General features: G+C 43.5%; 1 protein-coding gene across 3 annotated transcripts in view; it reads left to right on the top strand.

Annotated features, from left to right (window-relative positions):
* mcf2l2 (MCF.2 cell line derived transforming sequence-like 2) overlaps nt 1–19101 on the top strand; it is a 407668-nt gene that overhangs the window by 85853 nt on the left and 302714 nt on the right. For all 3 annotated transcript variants that reach the window (XM_072255231.1, XM_072255233.1, XM_072255232.1), the window contains exon 2: nt 16529–16612. In XM_072255231.1, the coding sequence (XP_072111332.1) occupies nt 16529–16612 (84 nt within the window). The remainder of the gene's footprint in view (nt 1–16528; nt 16613–19101) is intronic.

Here is a 19101-nt window from a genome sequence, read left to right as displayed (position 1 = left end):
AAGGCTTGTAAAGTATTTCTTTGCTAGGAATAAATGTGTTGTAGCTATTAAGACATTACGGTGCAACATATTTTAATGGAACAAAAGGAAACATTTTAGGAATTCTGGAAAAAAAAAACAATGCTGAAAATTATCAGTAAATTAGGCTGAATTTGTGGATAGAGACATTTAGTATGGCTTTCAAAGGATTTGAGCTAGTACATGGAAAATATGGATTTAATGAATCAGAATCGGGTTTAATATTACCGGCATGTGTGAAATTTGTTAACTTGTGGCAGCAGTACAGGAGCAGGCTTCTGCGACCCCTTCCTGATGGTAACAATGAGAAAAGAGCATGTGGGGGTCCCAAAGAGATGGTTGGGGGGGGGGGGGGTCCCAGTGATGGACCCCGGCTTTTTTGAGGCAGCACTCTAGAAGATGTCTTGAGTACTGTGGAGGCTAGTGCCCATGATGGAACTGACTAATTTTACAGCTTCCAGCAGCTTACTTCGATCCTGTGCAGTAGCGACCCCCCCCCCCCCATACCAGATGGAGATGTCGCCAGTTAGAACGCTCTCCATGGTATATCTGTAGAAATTTGTGAGTGTTTTAGGTGACATCCCAAATCTCCTTACTCCTAATGAAATATAGCTGCTGTCTTACCACCTTTATAGCTGCATCGATATCTCTGAGGACCTAACCTGGTCCCGACATATTAACACCCAGGAACTTGAAATTGCTCACTCTTTCCACTTCTGATCCCTCTGAGGACTGGTGTGAGTTCCCTCATCTTACCCTTTCTGAAGTCCATAATCAGCTTTTTGGTCTTACTGATGCTGAGTGGAAGGTTGTTGCTGCAGCACCACTTAACTAGTTGGTATATCTCACTCCTGCACGCCCTCATCTCCATCTGAGATTCTGCCAACAATGGTTGTATCATCAGCAAATTTATAGATGGCAGTTGAGCTGTGCCAAGCCACACAGTCATGGGTGTGGAGAGAGTAGAGCACTGGGCTAAGCACCATCCCTGAGGTGCACTAGTGTTGATTGTTAACGAGATGGAGATGTTATTTCCAATCAGCACAGTTTGTGGTCTTCAGGTTAGGAAGTTGAGGATCCAGTTGCAGAGGGAGGTACAGAGGCTCAGGTTCTGTAACTTCTCCGTCAGGACTGTAGGAATAATGTGTTAAATGCTGAGCTGTAGTCAATAAACAACATCCTGACATAGGTATTTATCTTACTAAGTTTTTTTTATTTTGGCTGATCCAAAGGCCTAGCCTCATCCAGCAATAGATCGTTTGTTTCTGAGAACCAGTGATGCCAAATGTTACAAGGCGCATTGGGGTAGTTATGCAAGTGCTTGTGTTATTTCACACCCAGGATAGCTGCTTTAGTGACTTTGTAATGGAATTAAAAAATGCAATTTTGTTTCAGATCATGAGTGCGATTGCAAATAGACAAACTGATGGTAAAGGTCTAACTTCAATAAATGCTGCAAATTATGAAAATTTGAGTAGCGTTAAGGCTCACAAAATGTTTCTGAGGTCAATAAATGTCAATTATGCTGGCACTGATTGACAAGAATATGTAGATGAATAGAAGGATTTTTACTTTAGCACTCTTCCCAGTTTGCCAATGCACGTAATAAGAAGCTGGAAATTCCACTCTCAATTTTTATTTGATGAAGTTTATGAACAAAGAATATTTAATTAATGAATTTAGCATTAATGAGAGCAGTGAAAAAATCTCACTGAGGTTCTTGGGTGGGGTCTGGGAGTGGGAGAAAACAAAATGAGAGGCATGGGGTGTCACCCTCTGAACTTTGCTCCCTTTAGTCCAGCTTAATTCTTTTGCTGTCTAGTTCTGAATTCATGGTTGTTTTTCTGTCAGCCTATTCATCTTTGTAAGTTCGGCAATACATACTCCAGGAGCATTGCTTTGTTCATGCTATTTGAAATGGCCATTCTGCCCTGGTCATAACCATCAAAAGAAAATGCAAATTTCTAATAATTTTCTAATTTTGTTCTTCATTCAAATTTTCTTTCTTCCTCCAATCCCTAATTCTTCCAGTGGCCACCAATGGCAAAAACTTTGAATTATCTGAACTCCTTACAGCTGCATTTTCAAATTCCCAACTACAGTATTTCTTGATCACCGTGATGTCTCTATAAGCTGCTGAGTTGCTAAATTATACCATTATTTGATGTATTTTATGCTGTTCGTTACGTACCCCGTAACTGGGTTGCCAAACCAGCAGAAATGGACCACTCAGTTGGAGTCTGGATTACTGGAACTAAGAAAGTTTTATTAAAGAAATAAGCAACACAGTACTCTAATCAAAAGGATAATAAATGCAACAGTTCAGCAATGATAAACACACACGTACACAGAACTAGGATAACAGGATCAATCAAGCTCTATTGCCGTTTAGGGGTAAATGACCAGTTTCAAGTGACGCAAAGTTCAGCTCAATTGAGTTCAGTTCAGTTCGCAGTAATCGCTGTTGTGCTGTTGGGGGCGGGGGGGGGGGGGAGAGAGAGAAAACGAATGAATATTCAAATCGGATTCCAAACAGACCTTCGATATTCCTCGCAGTCAGCTTTCAGGCGAGCCCTTTGTAATGTCTTCTGAGGTCACCGACTGTGACCCCTCCGTTCCAGATACGATCATTCTTCTGCGGTGAACCCAGCACCCAGGCAAGGGCGGACACACACACCAGGTTCCCGCCGATCCGTACCTTTTCACCCTGTACGTCTATGGCTGGTCCCGCGATCAGACCTCCAACAACTCCCACCAACTAGTTGGGGGGGGGGCACACTGCTTTCAGGGTCTCATTACCTCGTGGAGTCGTGTGTTATGTCTTAGCGAACCTGCCCCTTTTTATCCCCCTGCTGGGGTATCGCCTGTCCATCACACTTCAAACAGTTCAGAGTTCAAAAGGAGCCGGTCTTGACAATACCCAGACTGGTGTCTCCTTCCGTTAAACACTCTCGTCTCTTCATTAACATTTCCAAATGCTGCTCCATTGTCTTACTTATCTCTCTCTCCTGAAGACAGGTGGCAGATCAACTGTTGATCCCAGGGTTCAAAAGGAGCCGGTCTTGACAATATTCAGACCAGTGTCTCCTTCTGTTAAACTCTCTCGTCTCTTCATTAACATTTCCAAATGCTGCTCCATTGTCTTACTTATCTCTCTCTCTCCTGAAGACAGGTGGCAGATCAACTGTTGATCCCACTGGTGCTAGCACAGGACAGTTAACATCTTAGTCTATGTGTACCTTTGTAACCCTCTTTCGTCACACCTTGTCCCTGTCTCACCTTGGCTTTTCATCAGAATTTAAGAAATGAAAAGAGGGATAGACCTCTTTCTTTCTTCCAGCAAACAATCAGTTGTTATCTAGGCTAAGGTTCCCAGCACTCAGCCCAGTATAGAGTGATTTTTACCACCACTCTCTGTTCAGTCAGTGAGTCAAGTCAGAATCGTGAAGTTCTTGGAGCTGTAGCTCCACAAACCTCTGCCTCCTGTAGAAGACAGATCTCAGTTATAGACCTGTCTAGACCGCTGGTCTTATTCTTGAGGTGCACCTGCTGCAGAAATCCTCTTCTGTCTGGAAAGACTTGAATGACTCGAGTTTTGAGGCGCTGTATTGTCAGCAATATCTCCTGGGAGGAAGTTGTGTTTTAAGCCTGATCATTTCTGACATTCCTGTGGTTATCCCTTTGCCAGTATTACAGATGTTTAGGCACAGCCATCCACCAACTCTCAGGACACAATCTTCAAGTACTGGATTGAGCTTGAAAATATAATTATTCCTTTTCACACCTTCTCCCCTTTGCAATCTCAAATTCATCTGGAAATCTGGATTTCCATTTCAGCCTTCCTGGGCTCCTCCACTGAGAGACCATTTCGGCCATTCTGAACTTTGACCTTCTCAATCTCTCAACCCAAAGAATACCCTTCATCCAAGTCAGACTGAGTAAGAATGAAATTCAATTGCATCCTCTCATGACTAAGAAAAAAAAGAGCAGTTTCTTAACTGGCCACTACTTCAGTTGTCCATCGAAATCCGATGACCACGTCCACTCCTTTAACGGTGAGATCTCTGATGACTATACAGTTCTATCGTGGACCCACAAGCTCTATTGCAGGTGGGACATGTATATGTAGTAGTGGTGGTAACCATGCCTGCATTTCTCCTGGCTCTCTTCTGCTGTCTTCTGGTTGTTCTTTCCATCTCCAGAATACGAACTCCGTCCCTACACAGCTGTCGCCAGGTGGCACGGTCAGTAGCAACATCCTCCAGGTCCTCTGGTCTGATCTTGTACTTCCTTAAAGATTCTTCATCTGATCCTTATAGCGCTTCTTTGGCCCTCTAGCTGAGCGTCGACCATGATGTAGCTGGCCGTATAACACTCTGAGGGGTAGCTGACATGGGGGCATCCTTATCACGTGCCCCAGCCACTGCAGCTGACACTGGGTGATCATGGCCTCAATACTTCTGCAGTGAGTCTTCACAAGTATTTCAGTGTGAGGCACCCACTCACGCCAGGTAATTCCCAGGATGTGCTGGAGGCAGCTGGCCATTACTGTCTTCCTTAAACAGCGCCAGTATGAGAAATGCATGTTACCACAATCAACTCCTCTTCACTCTGCACAACATTCATTGTTTTAAAAAAAAAAAAAAAAAAAAAAAAAAAAAATCCTCTAGACTTTCGGATCATCTGGCAGAAGTTCTCCAGAACCATCGGGATTCACAGACCACTCTCTTTCAGGCTGAAGAAAATACTGAGCTCCTGACACACGTCTTATTTTTAAGGAAAGCCTTCACCTTCAACCCTCAACCCTCTAGAGACCAAATCTGCAGGGTTACTTGAAGTGTATGTACCTCTATCGAGATGCTTGTGGGACCTTAAGAATTTCTGAAACTCTGTTAGTAACAAAGGTTCAGAACCTGCTTATTACCAAAATAGTCTAAACTTGGATTCACTCATGCCACTTTTCTAGCTGCACCACTGGCTTGGAGCATCAACTATATTTCAATTCAGGGCTGTCCACACATCCACAGTGCTTACACCAGACCAAACAAACAGCGTTCAATTCAAATGTCAGCAACTGGAATACAAAGGTAAAACAAAGTGACAAACTCTCAGCCAAACAACACACCATTGAGCAAGTGGTTCCCAATGGCTGAGCAGTGCTGGCCACTCTAAACTGTGTTCAGACCACAAACACGCAGCACGAATCAACAAAAGGTCATGACTTGCCGCAAGCTGCTTTGGCCTCTCGGTGTTGTGATTCCAATTTCGCCAACAGGTCTGGGCAATCCTTCATCTATGGTGTTTGTTTGGTGTAACTATTCTGCTGACAAAATGTGACATTTACTTTAAAATAACCAAAACCACTCGGGGTTTACACTGTATGGCGCACTGCACAAATAACCAAGTTCTAAGTCAAAGAAAGTATGTTCAATTAAGAAACCAGCAAAGATGAACAATCTTGTAACTACAAACAACAAAATAAGCAGTCTAAGCATACTTAAATGTGCTTGAGCATTAGATTTTAAACATGAGCATAAAATGGTCAACAACAAATATCATTCCACTGACCACCTCCTTACTCTAACCACACTGAAACTGACTGAAGACAAAACATGAATGCGTTTTGAAGATGTAGGGGAGAAGGAAGAAAATGCTAACAAAGTTGTTTTCTCCATTAGGGATAAGCAGAGAGTAAGAGGTGGAGAGTTTCTTAAGTGCACCTATTTTAATGCTAGGAGCATTGTAAGAAAGGTGGATGAGCTTAGAGCATGGATTGATACCTGGAAATATAATGTTGTGGCTATTAGTGAAACATGGTTGCAGGAGGGATGTGATTGGCAACCTAAGTATTCCTGGATTTCGTTGCTTCAGGTGTGATAGAATAGGAGGGGCAAGAGGGGGAGGTGTTGCATTGCCTGTCAGAGAAAGTATAACAGCGGTGCTCTGGCAGGATAGATTAGTGGACTTGTCTAGGGAGGCTATTTGGGTGGAATTGAGGAATGGGAAAGGTGTAGTGACGCTTATAGGGGTGTATTATAGACCACCTAATGGGGAGTGTGAATTGGAGGAGCAAATTTGTAAGGAGATAGCAGATATTTGTAGTAAGCACAAGGTTGTGATTGTGGGGGATTTTAATTTTCCACACATTGAATGGGAAGCCCTTTCTGTAAAAGGGTTTGGAGGAACACACATCAAAGTTGCTGGCGAACGCAGCAGGCCAGGCAGCATCTCTAGGAAGAGGTATAGTCGACGTTTCGGGCCGAGACCCTTCGTCAGGACTAACTGAAGGAAGAGCTAGTAAGAGATTTGAAAGTGGAAGGGGGAGGGGGAGATCCAAAATGATAGAAGAAGACAGGAGGGGGAGGGATGGAGCCAAGGGCTGGACAGCTGATTGGCAAAAGGGATATGAGTGGATCATGGGACAGGAGGCCCAGGGAGAAGGAAAAGGGGGAGGGGGGAAAACCCCAGAGGATGGGCAAGGGGTATAGTCAGAGGGACAGAGGGAGGAAAAAGGAGAGAGAGAGAGAAAGAATGTGTGTATATAAATAAATAACGGATGGGGTACAAGGGGGAGGTGGGGCATTAGCAGAAGTTTGAGAAGTCAGTGTTCATGCCATCAGGTTGGAGGCTACCCAGACGGAATATAAGGTGTTGTTCCTCCAACCTGAGTGTGACTTCATCTTTACAGTAGAGGAGGCCGTGGATAGACATATCAGAATGGAAATGGGATGTGAAATTAAAATGTGTGGCCACTGGGAGATCCTGCTTTCTCTGGCGGACAGAGCATAGGTGTTCAGCAAAACGATCTCCCAGTCTGCGTCGGGTCTCGCCAATATATAGAAGGCCACATCGGGAGCACCGGACACAGTATATCACCCCAGCCGACTCACAGGCGAAGTGTCGCCTCACCTGGAAGGACTGTGTGGGGCCCTGAATGGTGGTAAGGGAGGAAGTGTAAGGGCATGTGTAGTACTTGTTCCGCTTACAAGGATAAGTGCCAGGAGGGAGATCAGTGGGGAGGGATGGGGGGGACAAATGGACAAGGGAGTCGCGTAGGGAGCGATCCCTGTGGAAAGCGGGGGGGGGGGGGGGGGAGGGAAAGATGTGCTTAGTGGTGGGATCCCGTTGGAGAAAGCGGAAGTTACGGAGAATAATATGTTGGACCCGGAGGCTGGTGGGGTGGTAGATGAGGACCAGGGGAACCCTATTCCTAGTGGGGTGGCGGGAGGATGGAGTGAGAGCAGATGTGCGTGAAATGGGGGAGATGCGTTTGAGAGCAGAGTTGATGGTGGAGGAAGAGAAGCCCCTTTCTTTAAAAAAGGAGGACATCTCCCTCGTCCTGGAATGAAAAGCCTCATCCTGAGAGCAGATGTGGCAGAGATGGAGGAATTTTGAGAAGGGGATGGCATTTTTGCAAGAGACAGGGTGAGGAGAAGAAGAATAGTCCAGATAGCTGTGAGAGTTAGTAGGCTTATAGTAGACATCAGTAGGTAAGCTGTCTCCAGAGATAGAGACAGAAAGATCTAGAAAGGGGAGGGAGGTGTTGGAAATGGACCAGGTAAACTTGAGGGCAGGGTGAAAGTTGGATGCAAAGTTAATGAAGTCAACGAGCTCAGCATGCGTGCAGGAAGCAGCGCCAGTGCAGTCGTCGATGTAGTGAAGGAAAAGTGTGGGACACATACCAGAATAGGTTTGGAACATAGATCATTCCACAAAGCCAACAAAAAGGCAGGCATAGCTAGGACCCATACAGATGGTTTGGAGTTTGTCAAATGTGTGCAAGATAGTTTTTTTTTGCAGCAATACATAGAGGTACCAACTAGAGAAGGGGCAGTGTTGGATCTTCTATTAGAGAATGAGATAGGACAGGTGACGGAGGTATGTGTTGGGGAGCACTTCGGGTCCAGTGATCGCAACACCATTAGTTTCAATATAATTATGGAGAAGGATAGGACTGGACCCAGGGTGGAGATTTTTGATTGGAGAAAGGCTAACTTTGAGGAGATGTGAAAGGATTTAGAAGGAGTGGATTGGGACAATTTGTTTTATGGGAAGGTGTAATAGAGAAATGGAGGTCATTTAGGGTACAGGATCTTTATGTTCCTGTTAGGTCGAAAGGAAAGGTTAAAAGTTTGAGAGAGCCATGGTTTTCACGGGATATTGGAAACTTGGTTCGGAAAAGAGAGGGACCTACAATAAATATAGGCAGCTTGGAGCAAATGAGATGCTGGAGGAATATAAAGAAGGTAAAAAGAATCTTAAGAAAGAAATTAGAAAAGCTAAAAGAAGATATGAGGCTGCTTTGGCAAGTAAGGTGAAAATAAATCCAAAGTGTTTCAACAGTTATAGCAAGTTATAACAGTTATAACAGTCAATAGCAAAGGATAGTGAGGGATAAAATTGGTCCCTTAGAGAATCAGAGTGGACAGCTATGTGTGGAGCCAAAAGAGATGGGGGAGATTTTGAACAATTTCTTTTCTTCAGTATTCACTAAGGAGAAGGATATTGAATTGTGTAAGGTAAAGGAAACAAGAAGGGTAGTTATGGAAAGCATGATGATTAAAGAAGAGGAAGTACTGGCACTTCTAAGGAATATAAAAGTGGATATGTCTCCGGGTCTGGACAAGATATTTCCTAGGACCTTGAGGGAAGTTAGTGTGGAAATAGCAGGGGCTCTGACAGAAATATTTCAAATATCATTAGAAACAGGGATGGTGCCGGAGGATTGGCGTATTGCTCATGTTGTTCCATTGTTTAAAATGGGTTCTAAGGGTAAACCTAGCAATTATTGGCCTGTGAGTTTGACGTTAGTGGTGGGTAAATAGATGGAAAGTATTCTTAGAGATGGTATATATAATTATCTGGATAGACAGGATCTGATTAGGAACAGTCAACATGGATTTGTGCGTGGAAGGTCATGTTTGACAAATTTTATTGAATTTTTTGATGAGGTTACTAGGAAAGTTGACAAGGGTAAAGCGGTGGATGTTGTCTATATGGACCAGTAAGGCCTTTGACAAGGTTCCACATGGAAGGTTAGTTAGGAAGGTTCAATTGTTAGGCATTAATATGGAAGTAGTAAAATGGATTCAGCGGTGGCTGGATGGGAGACGCCAGAGAGTGGTGGTGGATAACTGTTTGTCAGATTGGAGGCCAGTGACTAGTGGTGTGCCTCAGGGATCTGTACTGGGTCCAATGTTGTTTGTCATATATATTAATGATCTGTATGATGGGGTGGTAAATTGGATGAGTAGGTATGCAGATGATACTAAGATAGGTGGAGTTGTGGATAATGAAGTAGGTTTCCAAAGCTCGCAGAGAGATTTAGGCCAGTTAGAAGAGTGGGCTGAAAGATGGCAGATGAAGTTTAATGCTGATAAATGTGAGGTGCTACATTTTGGTAGGACTAATCGAAATAGGACATACATGGTAAATGGTAGGGCATTGAAGAATGCAGTAGAACAGAGGGATCTGGGAATAACGGTGCATAGTTCCCTGAAGGTGGAATCTCATGTGGATAGGGTGGTGAAGAAAGCTTTTGGTATACTGGCCTTTATAAATCAGAGCATTGAGTATAGGAGTTGGGATGTAATGCTGAAATTGTATAAGACATTGGTAAGGCCAAATTTGGAGTATTGTGGACAGTTCTGGTCACCGAATTATAGGAAAGATATCAATAAAATTGAGAGAGTGCAGAGGAGATTTACTAAAATATTGCCTGGGATTCATCTCCTAAGTTACAGAGAAAGGTTGAACAAGTTAGGTCTTTATTCTTTGGAGCGTAGAAGGTTGAGGGGGGACTTGATAGAGGTATTTAAAATTATGAGGGGGATAGGTAAAGTTGACGTACATAGGCATTTTCCATTGAGTGTGGGGGAGATTCAAACAAGAGGACATGAGTTGACAGTTAAAGGACAAAAGTTTTAGGGGTAACATGAGGGGGAACTACTTTACTCAGAGAGTGGTAGCTGTGTGGAATGAGCTTCCAGCAGAAGTGGTTGAGGCAGGTTCAATATTGCCATTTAAAGTTAAATTGGATAGATATATGGACAGGAAAGGAATGGAGGGTTATGGGCTGAGTGCAGGTCGGTGGGACTAGGTGAGAGTAAGAGTTCGGCACGGACTAGAAGGGCTGAGATGGCCTGTTTCTGTGCTGTAATTATATGGTGATAGTGTCAAAGGTCAACTAGATTTGCAGGGGGAGGGGAACCAGAGTGTTAGAGCAGATACTGTGGTGGAGGAGGATAAAGGTCATGAGAGAACTGCAAGTATACTACTTGGAGTTAAGCCAGATCTGACAAATAAAGAGGCTTTGAGAAAGGGAAACAGAATAAATTAGTAAGGTAGAAGGGCTAAAGTGCGTGTACTTCAATGCAAGAAGCATCAGGAACAAAGGTGATGAACTGAGAGCTTGGATACATACGTGGAATAATGATGTAGTGGCCATTACAGAGACTTGGCTGGCACCAGGGCAGGAATGGATTCTCAATATTCCTGGATTTCAGTGCTTTAAAAGGGATGGTGGGGGGAAGGGGAGGAGGGGTGGCATTACTGGTCAGGGATACTATTACAGCTACAGAAAGGGTGGGTAATGTAGCAGGATCCTCTTTCTGAGTCAGTATGGGTGGAAGTCAGCATCAGGAAGGGAGCAGTTACTCTATTGCAGGGGTCCCCAACCTTTTTTGCACTGTGGACTGGTTCAATATTGACAATATTCTTGCGGACTGGCCAATCTGGGGAGGGGGGAGGGGTAGGATTGCCAAGGGACAAGAGTAGCAGTCAAATACGTTGAGCTTACCCTGAGAAAGACTACAGTGACCCTGAAGCCTTGCGCGGGCACCAGTGAGCATGCGTGTACGTGCCGATTTTTTTTTTTCCCCACAAATCGTTTTTGGCCATTCTGTGATTCTGTTCGGGTTGGGGGGGGGGGGGTTGTTAATCACGAACGGAATATGGGTGATGAGTGGCTAATACACTCAATTTCCTTTCTAAAAGGGCTTATCCTACGAATTTAATATTAAACACACAGCACATATTTTCCTCGCGCGAATATAGTGATAAGTCAATTTTCAGGGGAGGACAGGGGAGCTTGAAGTAAGTGTTGAACGAACTTCCAGTAGAAGTGGTTGAGGCAGGTTCGATATCATTTAAAGAAAAATTGGATAGATATATGGACAGGAAAGGAAAAGGAGGGTTATGGGCTGAGTGCAGGTCGGTGGGACTAGGTGAGAGTAGCGTTCAGCACGGACTAGAAGGGCCAAGATGGCCTTTTACTGTGCTGTAATTGTTATATGCTTATATAAGTCACTTATAAGTCAATAGCATAATAAAATTTTAAGTAACGTTTGGATATTAAACACAGCGCATATTTTATGAACATATAAAATCATTGCAACACACCAATATTGCTGAATCAGTGGGAGCCCTGGGCTTGTTTTCCTGCAACAAGACGGTCCTATTGAGGGGTGATGGGAGACAGCGATACTCGAAGGGTGTTCCTTATGTCCAATCTATTCCGCAATTTAGTTTTCGTTGCATTCATTGCAGAGATATGTTGGAAATGGAAGCAACGTTTTCAGTGCTTTCGTGGCTATCTCAGGATATTCAGCCTTGACTTTGATCCATAATGACGGCAGAGATGTTATGTCAAACATACTTTCCAGCCCACCGTCATTTGCAAGCTCGAGGATTTGATCTCCTTCCCACGCTGACAGATGATGCGTGGGTAATGACCTCGTGTGCGTTCAAGCTCAACAGTGGGTGACAGGGAGTGAGCAAAGGTGCAGCTGACTCCTATCGCCAAATCATACTGTTTCCTCGCAGCCCGGTAGCGCATGCTTTGCGGCCTGGTACCGGTCCGCGGCCCGGTGGTTGGGGACCGCTGCTCCATTGGGAGTATTCTATAGGGCCCCTGGTAGGAGCAGAGATACTGAGGAGCAGATTGGAAGGCAGATTTTGGAAAGGTGCAAAAATAACAGGGTTGTTATCATGGGTGACTTTAACTTCCCTAATATTGTTTGGCACCTGATTAGTTCCAATGGTTTAGATGGGGCAGAGTTTGCTAAGTGTGTCCAGGATTCCTGTTACAGTATGTTGACAGGCCGACTAGGGGGAATGCCATACTAGATCTAGATCTAGTATTAGATAATGAACCGGGTCAGGTCACAGATCTCTCAGTGGGTGAGTATCTGGGGGACGGTGACCACTGCTCCCTGGCCTTTACCATTATCATGGAAAAGGATAGAATCAGAGAGGACAGGAAAATTTTTAATTAGGGAAGGGCAAATTATGAGACTATAAGGCTAGAACTTGCGGGTGTGAATTGGGATGATGTTTTTGCAGGGAAATGTACTATGGACATGTGGTTGATGTTTAGGGATCTCTTGCAGGATGTTAGGGATAAATTTGTCCCGGTGAGGCAGATAAGGAATGGTAGGGCGAAGGAACCATGGGTGACAAGTGAGGTGGAAAATCTAGTCAGGTGGAAGGCGGCAGAATACATGAGGTTTAGGAAGCAAGGATCAGATGGGTCTATTGAGGAATATAGGGTAGCAAGAAAGACCCTTAAGAAGGGGCTGAGGAGAGCAAGAAGGGGGCATGAGAAGGCCTTGGCGAGTAGGGTAAAGGAAAATCCCCAGGCATTCTTCAATTATGTGAAAAACAAAAGGATGACAGGAGTGAAGGTAGGACCAATTAGAGATAAAGATGGGAAGATGTGCCTGGAGGCTGTGGAAGTGAGTGAGGTCCTCAATGAATACTTCTCTTCGGTATTCATCAATGATAGGGTACTTGATGATGGTGAGGACAATATGAGTGAGGTTGATGTTCTGGAGCATGTTGATATTAAGGAAGAGGAGGTGTTGGAGTTGTTAAAATACATCAGGACAGATAAGTCCCCGGGCCCTGATGGAATATTCCTCAGGCTGCTCCACGAGGTGAGGGAAGAGATTGCTGAGCCTCTAGCTAGGATCTTTATGTCCTCGTCGTCCATGGGAATGGTAGCGGAGGATTGGAGGGAGGTGAATGTTGTCCCATTGTTCAAAAAAGGTAGTAGAGGTAGTCTGGGTGATTATAGACCAGTGAGCCTTACGTCTGTAGTGGGAAAGCTGTTGGAAAAGGTTCTTAGAGATGGGATCTATGGGGATTTAGAGAATCATGTTCTGATCAGGGATAGTCAGCATGGCTTTATGAAGGGCAGGTCGTGTCTAACAAGCCTGATAGAGTTCTTTGAGAATGTGACCAGGTATATGGATGAGGGTAGTGCAGTGGATGTGATCTACATGGATTTTAGTAAGGCATTTGACAAGATTCCACACGGTAGGCTTATTCAGAAAGTCAGAAGGTATGGGATCCAGGGAAGTTTGGCCAGGTGGATTCAGAATTGGCCTGCCTGCAGAAAGCAGAGCGTCGTGGTGGAGGGAGTATATTCGGATTGGAGGGTTGTGACCAGTAGTGTCCCACAAGGATTGGTTCTGGGACCTCTACTTTTTGTGATTTTTATTAACAACCTGGATGTGGGGGTAGAAGGGTGGGTTGGCAAGTTTGCAGACGACACAAAAGTTGGTGGTGTTGTGGATAGTGTAGAGGATTGTCGAAGATTGCAAAGAGACATTGATAAGATGCAGAAGTGGGCTGAGAAGTGGCAGATGGAGTTCAATCCGGAGAAGTGTGAGGTGATACACTTTGGAAGGACAAACTCCAAGGCAGAGTACAAAGTAAATGGCAGGATACTTGGAAGTGTGGAGGAGCAGAGGGATCTGGGGGTACATGTCCTCAGATCCCTGAAAGTTGCTTCACAGGTAGATAGTATAGTTAAGAAAGCTTATGGGGTGTTAGCTTTCATAAGTCAAGGGATAGAGTTTAAGAGTCGCGGGGTAATGATGCAGCTCTATAAAACTCTGGTTAGGCCACACTTGGAGTACTGTGTCCATTTCTGGTCACCCCACTATCAGAAGGATGTGGAAGCATTGGAAAGGGTAGAGAGGAGATTTACCAGGATGCTGCCTGGTTTAGAAAGTATGCATTATGATCAGAGATTAAGGGAGCTAGGGCTTTCCTCTCTGGAGAGAAGGAGGATGAGAGGAGACATGATAGGGGTATACAAGAGGAATAGATAGAGTGGACAGCCAGCGCCTCTTCCCTAGGGCACCACTGCTCCATACAAGAGGACATGGTTTTAAGGTAAGGGGTGGGAAGTTCAAGGGGGATATTAGAGGAAGGTTTTTTACTCAGAGAGTGGTTGATGCGTGGAATGCACTGCCTGAGTCAGTGGTGGAGGCAGATACACTAGTGAAGTTTAAGAGACTACTGGACAGGTATATGGAGGAATCTAAGGTGGGGGGTTATATGGCAGGCAAGGTTTAAGGGTCGGCACAACATTATGGGCTGAAGGGCCTGTACTGTTCTATGTTCTGTGAAGTTGGGTGGGAAATTTCATTGCCGACGTCAATCATGGAAATTGAGAAATAGAGACTGCAGATGGAAATCTGGAGTAATGCACAAAATAGTGGAGAAATTCAGTGGTTCAGGCAGCATCTATGGAGGGAAGTGAACAGTCAACGTTTTGGGTTGAAAAACTGCATCAGTACTGGGGAATGAAAGAGGAGAGGGACCTGGTAATGGTCTGCTCTGAGCACAGGAGTATTCTTAAACAAGTTTTAAAGAGCTGCACTGTGGTGTTAAAGGGTTTAAAGGTATCTGTAATGTATCGGAGGCATCAATCTATTGGAGATTAAGAATGGTTTTTGTTACTTTTTCATTCTTAGTTATTGCCCCACCCTTGCCATCCCTCTCCCTATCATGGTCTCTCGTATCACTCACTGACCACTCTTGATTCCTTTCTTCCATGCCAGTTCTTTAGCCAATCATTTCCAAATGCTTCCTATTGTTTTTGTACCACTTACCAGTCTCGTTATCTCAAACTTCCCAATTGTTGACAGTTTTGCCCATCATTTGACTTTGCTGTGTTCTGTGTCACTTGCCTCTGTTTCTTCTTCTTCAGATTTCTCCCAAACTGCTCGGTGTTTCCAGCAGTTTCTGTTTTAATATCTCCTTTGCACTCCCCAAAGGATTCCCCTCTGAAAGGACGGGAGAATGTGAAGGACTAAACTTTGTGTGTGCTTGTCTGTGTAAACGCTATTGTATTGCACATTTTGCAATGGGTTGGCATGGTAGAACATCAATCACTAGGCCTCGTTGAACACTGGTGCAGGTTCCTGTACAGTGACATTTCCAACATAGGTGCACTGGGTCATAGGTGTCCAACAATTCTGTATCAGTTCCAGTGTTCTGTTGCCATCTGTTGAAGTATTTCTTGGGGCTTATTCCCACCTCTGTAACGTTGACCAGCTCCGTCACAGTGTTGGTTTATTTTCTGCTGAAACTATGATCCACCCCTTTGTTATTCTACAACTAACATTCCCAATGTTATGCTGGCCTGTCTCCCATCTTTTCCCTACAGAGCCTGCTGCATGTGCAGTTTCCTTACTTAAGTAGGGCTAGCTGTATATTTGAGCACCGGCTGCATGTTAAAATTCCCCTCGTCTCCATGAGCTTCCTCCCATCTCATATTGGTGTCCCTCGAGATCTCTACACTGGTTAATCTCTGTCTTGTGCACTCCTGAGTTTATCATCTCCCTTTAAAGCCGTGCCTTCAACCACCTAGGCTTCCCCCTTAGCCTCTCGACCTGCCTGGGTCCTTCCATCCTGGAATGACTTGTGGTAAAATGCCTTGTGATCTTGCGTTCTGTTGGCGACATTGAACAAAGTGAGTTGCTGTGGCTGTCACGCTTCACTGCTTTGAATCTCAATTTTGCTGAAGTTTAAATCACAAGGTAGCACAGTATAGTCTTTGTACTGCTCTTCACATAATCATACTCTTGGTCCTAACAGGGTAATTATGTTGATTTCCAGCACAGTTAGAATTAAGAACTGAGACAACAGTAGTGACTTGTTGGACTGTGTTGAATGATTCATATGAGGAACCTATAATTGTAGTGTTTGTGGTTATATATGGATGGATATTAATTTGTATGCACAGTTTAAAAGGCATAGCCATATTCTAACTTTTAATGTTACTTAGAGCGCTTTTCTGCCAGGGATAAGATGGCTGCAGATGGAAAATTGGAAACTAGGTATAGGATTGAAAAAAAATCTGACCTTATGAAGATAGCAAATTCTTATAGTATGCAGAATGACTGTTAATTACAATTTAACTGAGAATAAAAGATAGTGTTTGTTTTCATCAAAGAATTAGTGGTCAAACTAAAGTTGATTTACTGAAGCTGACCGAATTCCAAAATAACTTTCAATGTATGAGGTTGAATGAACTGAAGATTCCACAGCTTTCATAACCGAACTGTTGAGCAATGCGAGAATCTTGTGACTGAAAGCAAAGAAGCATCTTGGGAATCCATACCAGATATAGTGCTCTGAGTATTCTAATTACTCAACAATGTAACTTCGTTTCAGTTCTGAATTTGACTCACCGGATTACTCTGTTACTCTGCAGATGAGATTATGCAACAAGAAATAAGACCCCTACTTGCAGTTGATATCATCGAGCAACTACATAAACAGTTTGCTATCCTATCAGGTAGGACATAAGCAGTTTTTTTTTATAAAAGTACATGTTGTTGCCTGGCATATAGGAAATATTTCTTAACTTTGGGTGTTAATATAGAGGCTTTTAGCTAATTTCATGACCTGTTTTTCCTCAATGGTCAACTCTTGAAGGGGGTTGTATTTATTTGTATATAATGAAAATATAACAATGACTGGACTGTGCTTACTCTGCTGTAATTATATCCTATTTTGTGATCTACATTAAGTTATCCCTATTAACTTATAAAATAGCCATTGCTTAACTAACTGAATTACAGCAAATACAGACGTTCTTGTCTTCTCTCCTTGTAGTTAACCCTCACAGTTCTAGTATAACTCTGGTCCTTGACCTTCAACATTCTATTAACATTTCTGATTATTTTCTGTACTTGTACATATGTTAATGAGTTATGCTCATCAAACCCAAGTCCCTTGGGACTTTTACTCCTTACAGCATCCTGCCATTAGACCGCACTGGAGCACTGCGTACAGTCCTGGTTGCCCCACTATCGGAAGGATGTTGAAGTTTTGGGGAGGGTGCAGAAGAAGTTGACGAGGCTGCTGCCTGGTTTTGAGGACATGTGCTAGCTTGAGAGGCTGGGTAAATATGGTTGTTTTCTCTGGAGCGCCAGAGGCTGAGGTGAGACCTGATAGAGGGTTACAAGATTATGAGAGGCATAGATCGTGGACAGAGAGTCTGTTTCCCAGGGTTGAAATGTCTAATACCAGAGGGCATGCAATGAAGGTGAGAGGCAGTAGGTTCAAGAGGGATATCAGGGGTAAATTCAGAGAGTTATGGATGCTTGGTATGGTGCTAGAGACAAGTACACTAGAGACTTATAGGAGACATTTGGATAGGCACATGGATGTGCGGAAGATGGAGGGATATGGAGATGGTGTAGGTAGGGGGGATTAGTGTTTGGGGGTTTTTGATTTGCTTTTTAGCTGGTTCAGCACAACATTGTGGGCCGAATGGCCTGTTCCTGTACTGTACTGTTCTAAGTAACAAACTTTTTCTTGGGTTTAATCAAACGGCTTCACATTTGTTTGCATTGAAACTCATTTGCTACATTTTAGCTCATTCACACAATCTACTAATAGTTAGTAGTTAACTACATAATTTAATAGTTCTTTCTTTTCCAATCTAATTGCCTAATTTTCAGTGAATATTTTTCACCATTGCTAAACCAAAGTCAGTGGTTTTCTGACCCATCAGCCACCGCATCAAATAATATTTTAAATATTTGCTGCCTTAATACAGTCATATCCTGTCAATTTGACTGTGTCATCCCATTTCTGTCAATTATATTCTACATTAAGTTTCTTTTAATATTTAATATTTTTGCATTATCCCCCAGATTTTTTTGATCTTTTCCAATTATCCTGAATATGTATTTTTCTTTCAAGTTTATATTGTCTCTTGTGTCACAGTTTAACTATGGATTTCTTTTTCTTGACAGGTGGTGTTCAGTAGTGGGTAGGAAACTGATTCACAGTGCCTATAAAAAGTATTCACTCCCCCCACCCCCAGAAGTTTTCATGTTTTGTTGTTTTACAACACTGAATAACAGTGGATTTAATTTGGCTTTTTTTTTTTTGGACACTAATCAACAGAGAGACTCTTGTGTGTTGAAGTGAAAACAGATCTCTACAAAGTGATCTAAGTTAATTACAAATATAAAACACAAAATAATTGATTGCACAGGTATTCACCCCCATCAAGTCAGTATTTAGTAGATGCACCTTTGGCAGCGATTACAGCCTTGAGTCTGTGTAGATAGGTCTCTATCAGCTTTGCACATCTAGACCCTGAAATTTTTCCCCATTCTTCTTTACAAAACTGCTCAAGCTCTGTCAGATTGCAAGGGGATTGTGAGGGAACAGCCCTTTTCAAGTCCAGCCACAAATTCTCAATTGGAATGAGGTCTGAACTCTGACTTGGCCACTATGTCGTTTTTAAGCAATTCCTGTGTAACTTTGGCTTTATGCTTTGGGTCATTGTCTTGCTGGAAAACCAATCTTCTCCCAAGTCACAGTTCTCTTGCAGACTGCATCGGGTTTTCCTCCAGGATTTCCCTGTATTTTGCTGTATTCATTTTACCCTCTACTTTCACAAGCCTTTCAGGGACTACTGCAGTGAAGCATCCCCACAGCATGATGCAGCCACCACCATGCTTCATGGTAGGGATGGTGTGTTTTTTGACGATGGGGTCTTTGGCTTACACCAAACATAGCATTTAGTCTGATGTAAAAAGCTCAATTTTTGGTTTCATCAGACCATAGAACCTTCTTCCAATTGACTTCAGAGTCTCCCACATGCCTTGGGCAAACTCTAGCTGAGATGTGAGTTTTTTCAACGTGGCTTTCTCTTTGCCACTCTCCCATACAGCTGTGACTGGTGAAGAACCGGGGCAACGCTTGTTGTATGTGCAGTCCCTCCCATCTCAGCCACTGAAGCTTGTAACTCCTCCAGAGTTGTCA

Source organism: Mobula birostris, chromosome 4 (genome assembly GCF_030028105.1).
Source record: "Mobula birostris isolate sMobBir1 chromosome 4, sMobBir1.hap1, whole genome shotgun sequence".
Classification (NCBI taxonomy): Eukaryota; Metazoa; Chordata; class Chondrichthyes; order Myliobatiformes; family Myliobatidae; genus Mobula; species Mobula birostris.
Note: the sequence above shows the minus strand (reverse complement) of the source record. Positions and strands in the feature narration are given on the sequence as shown.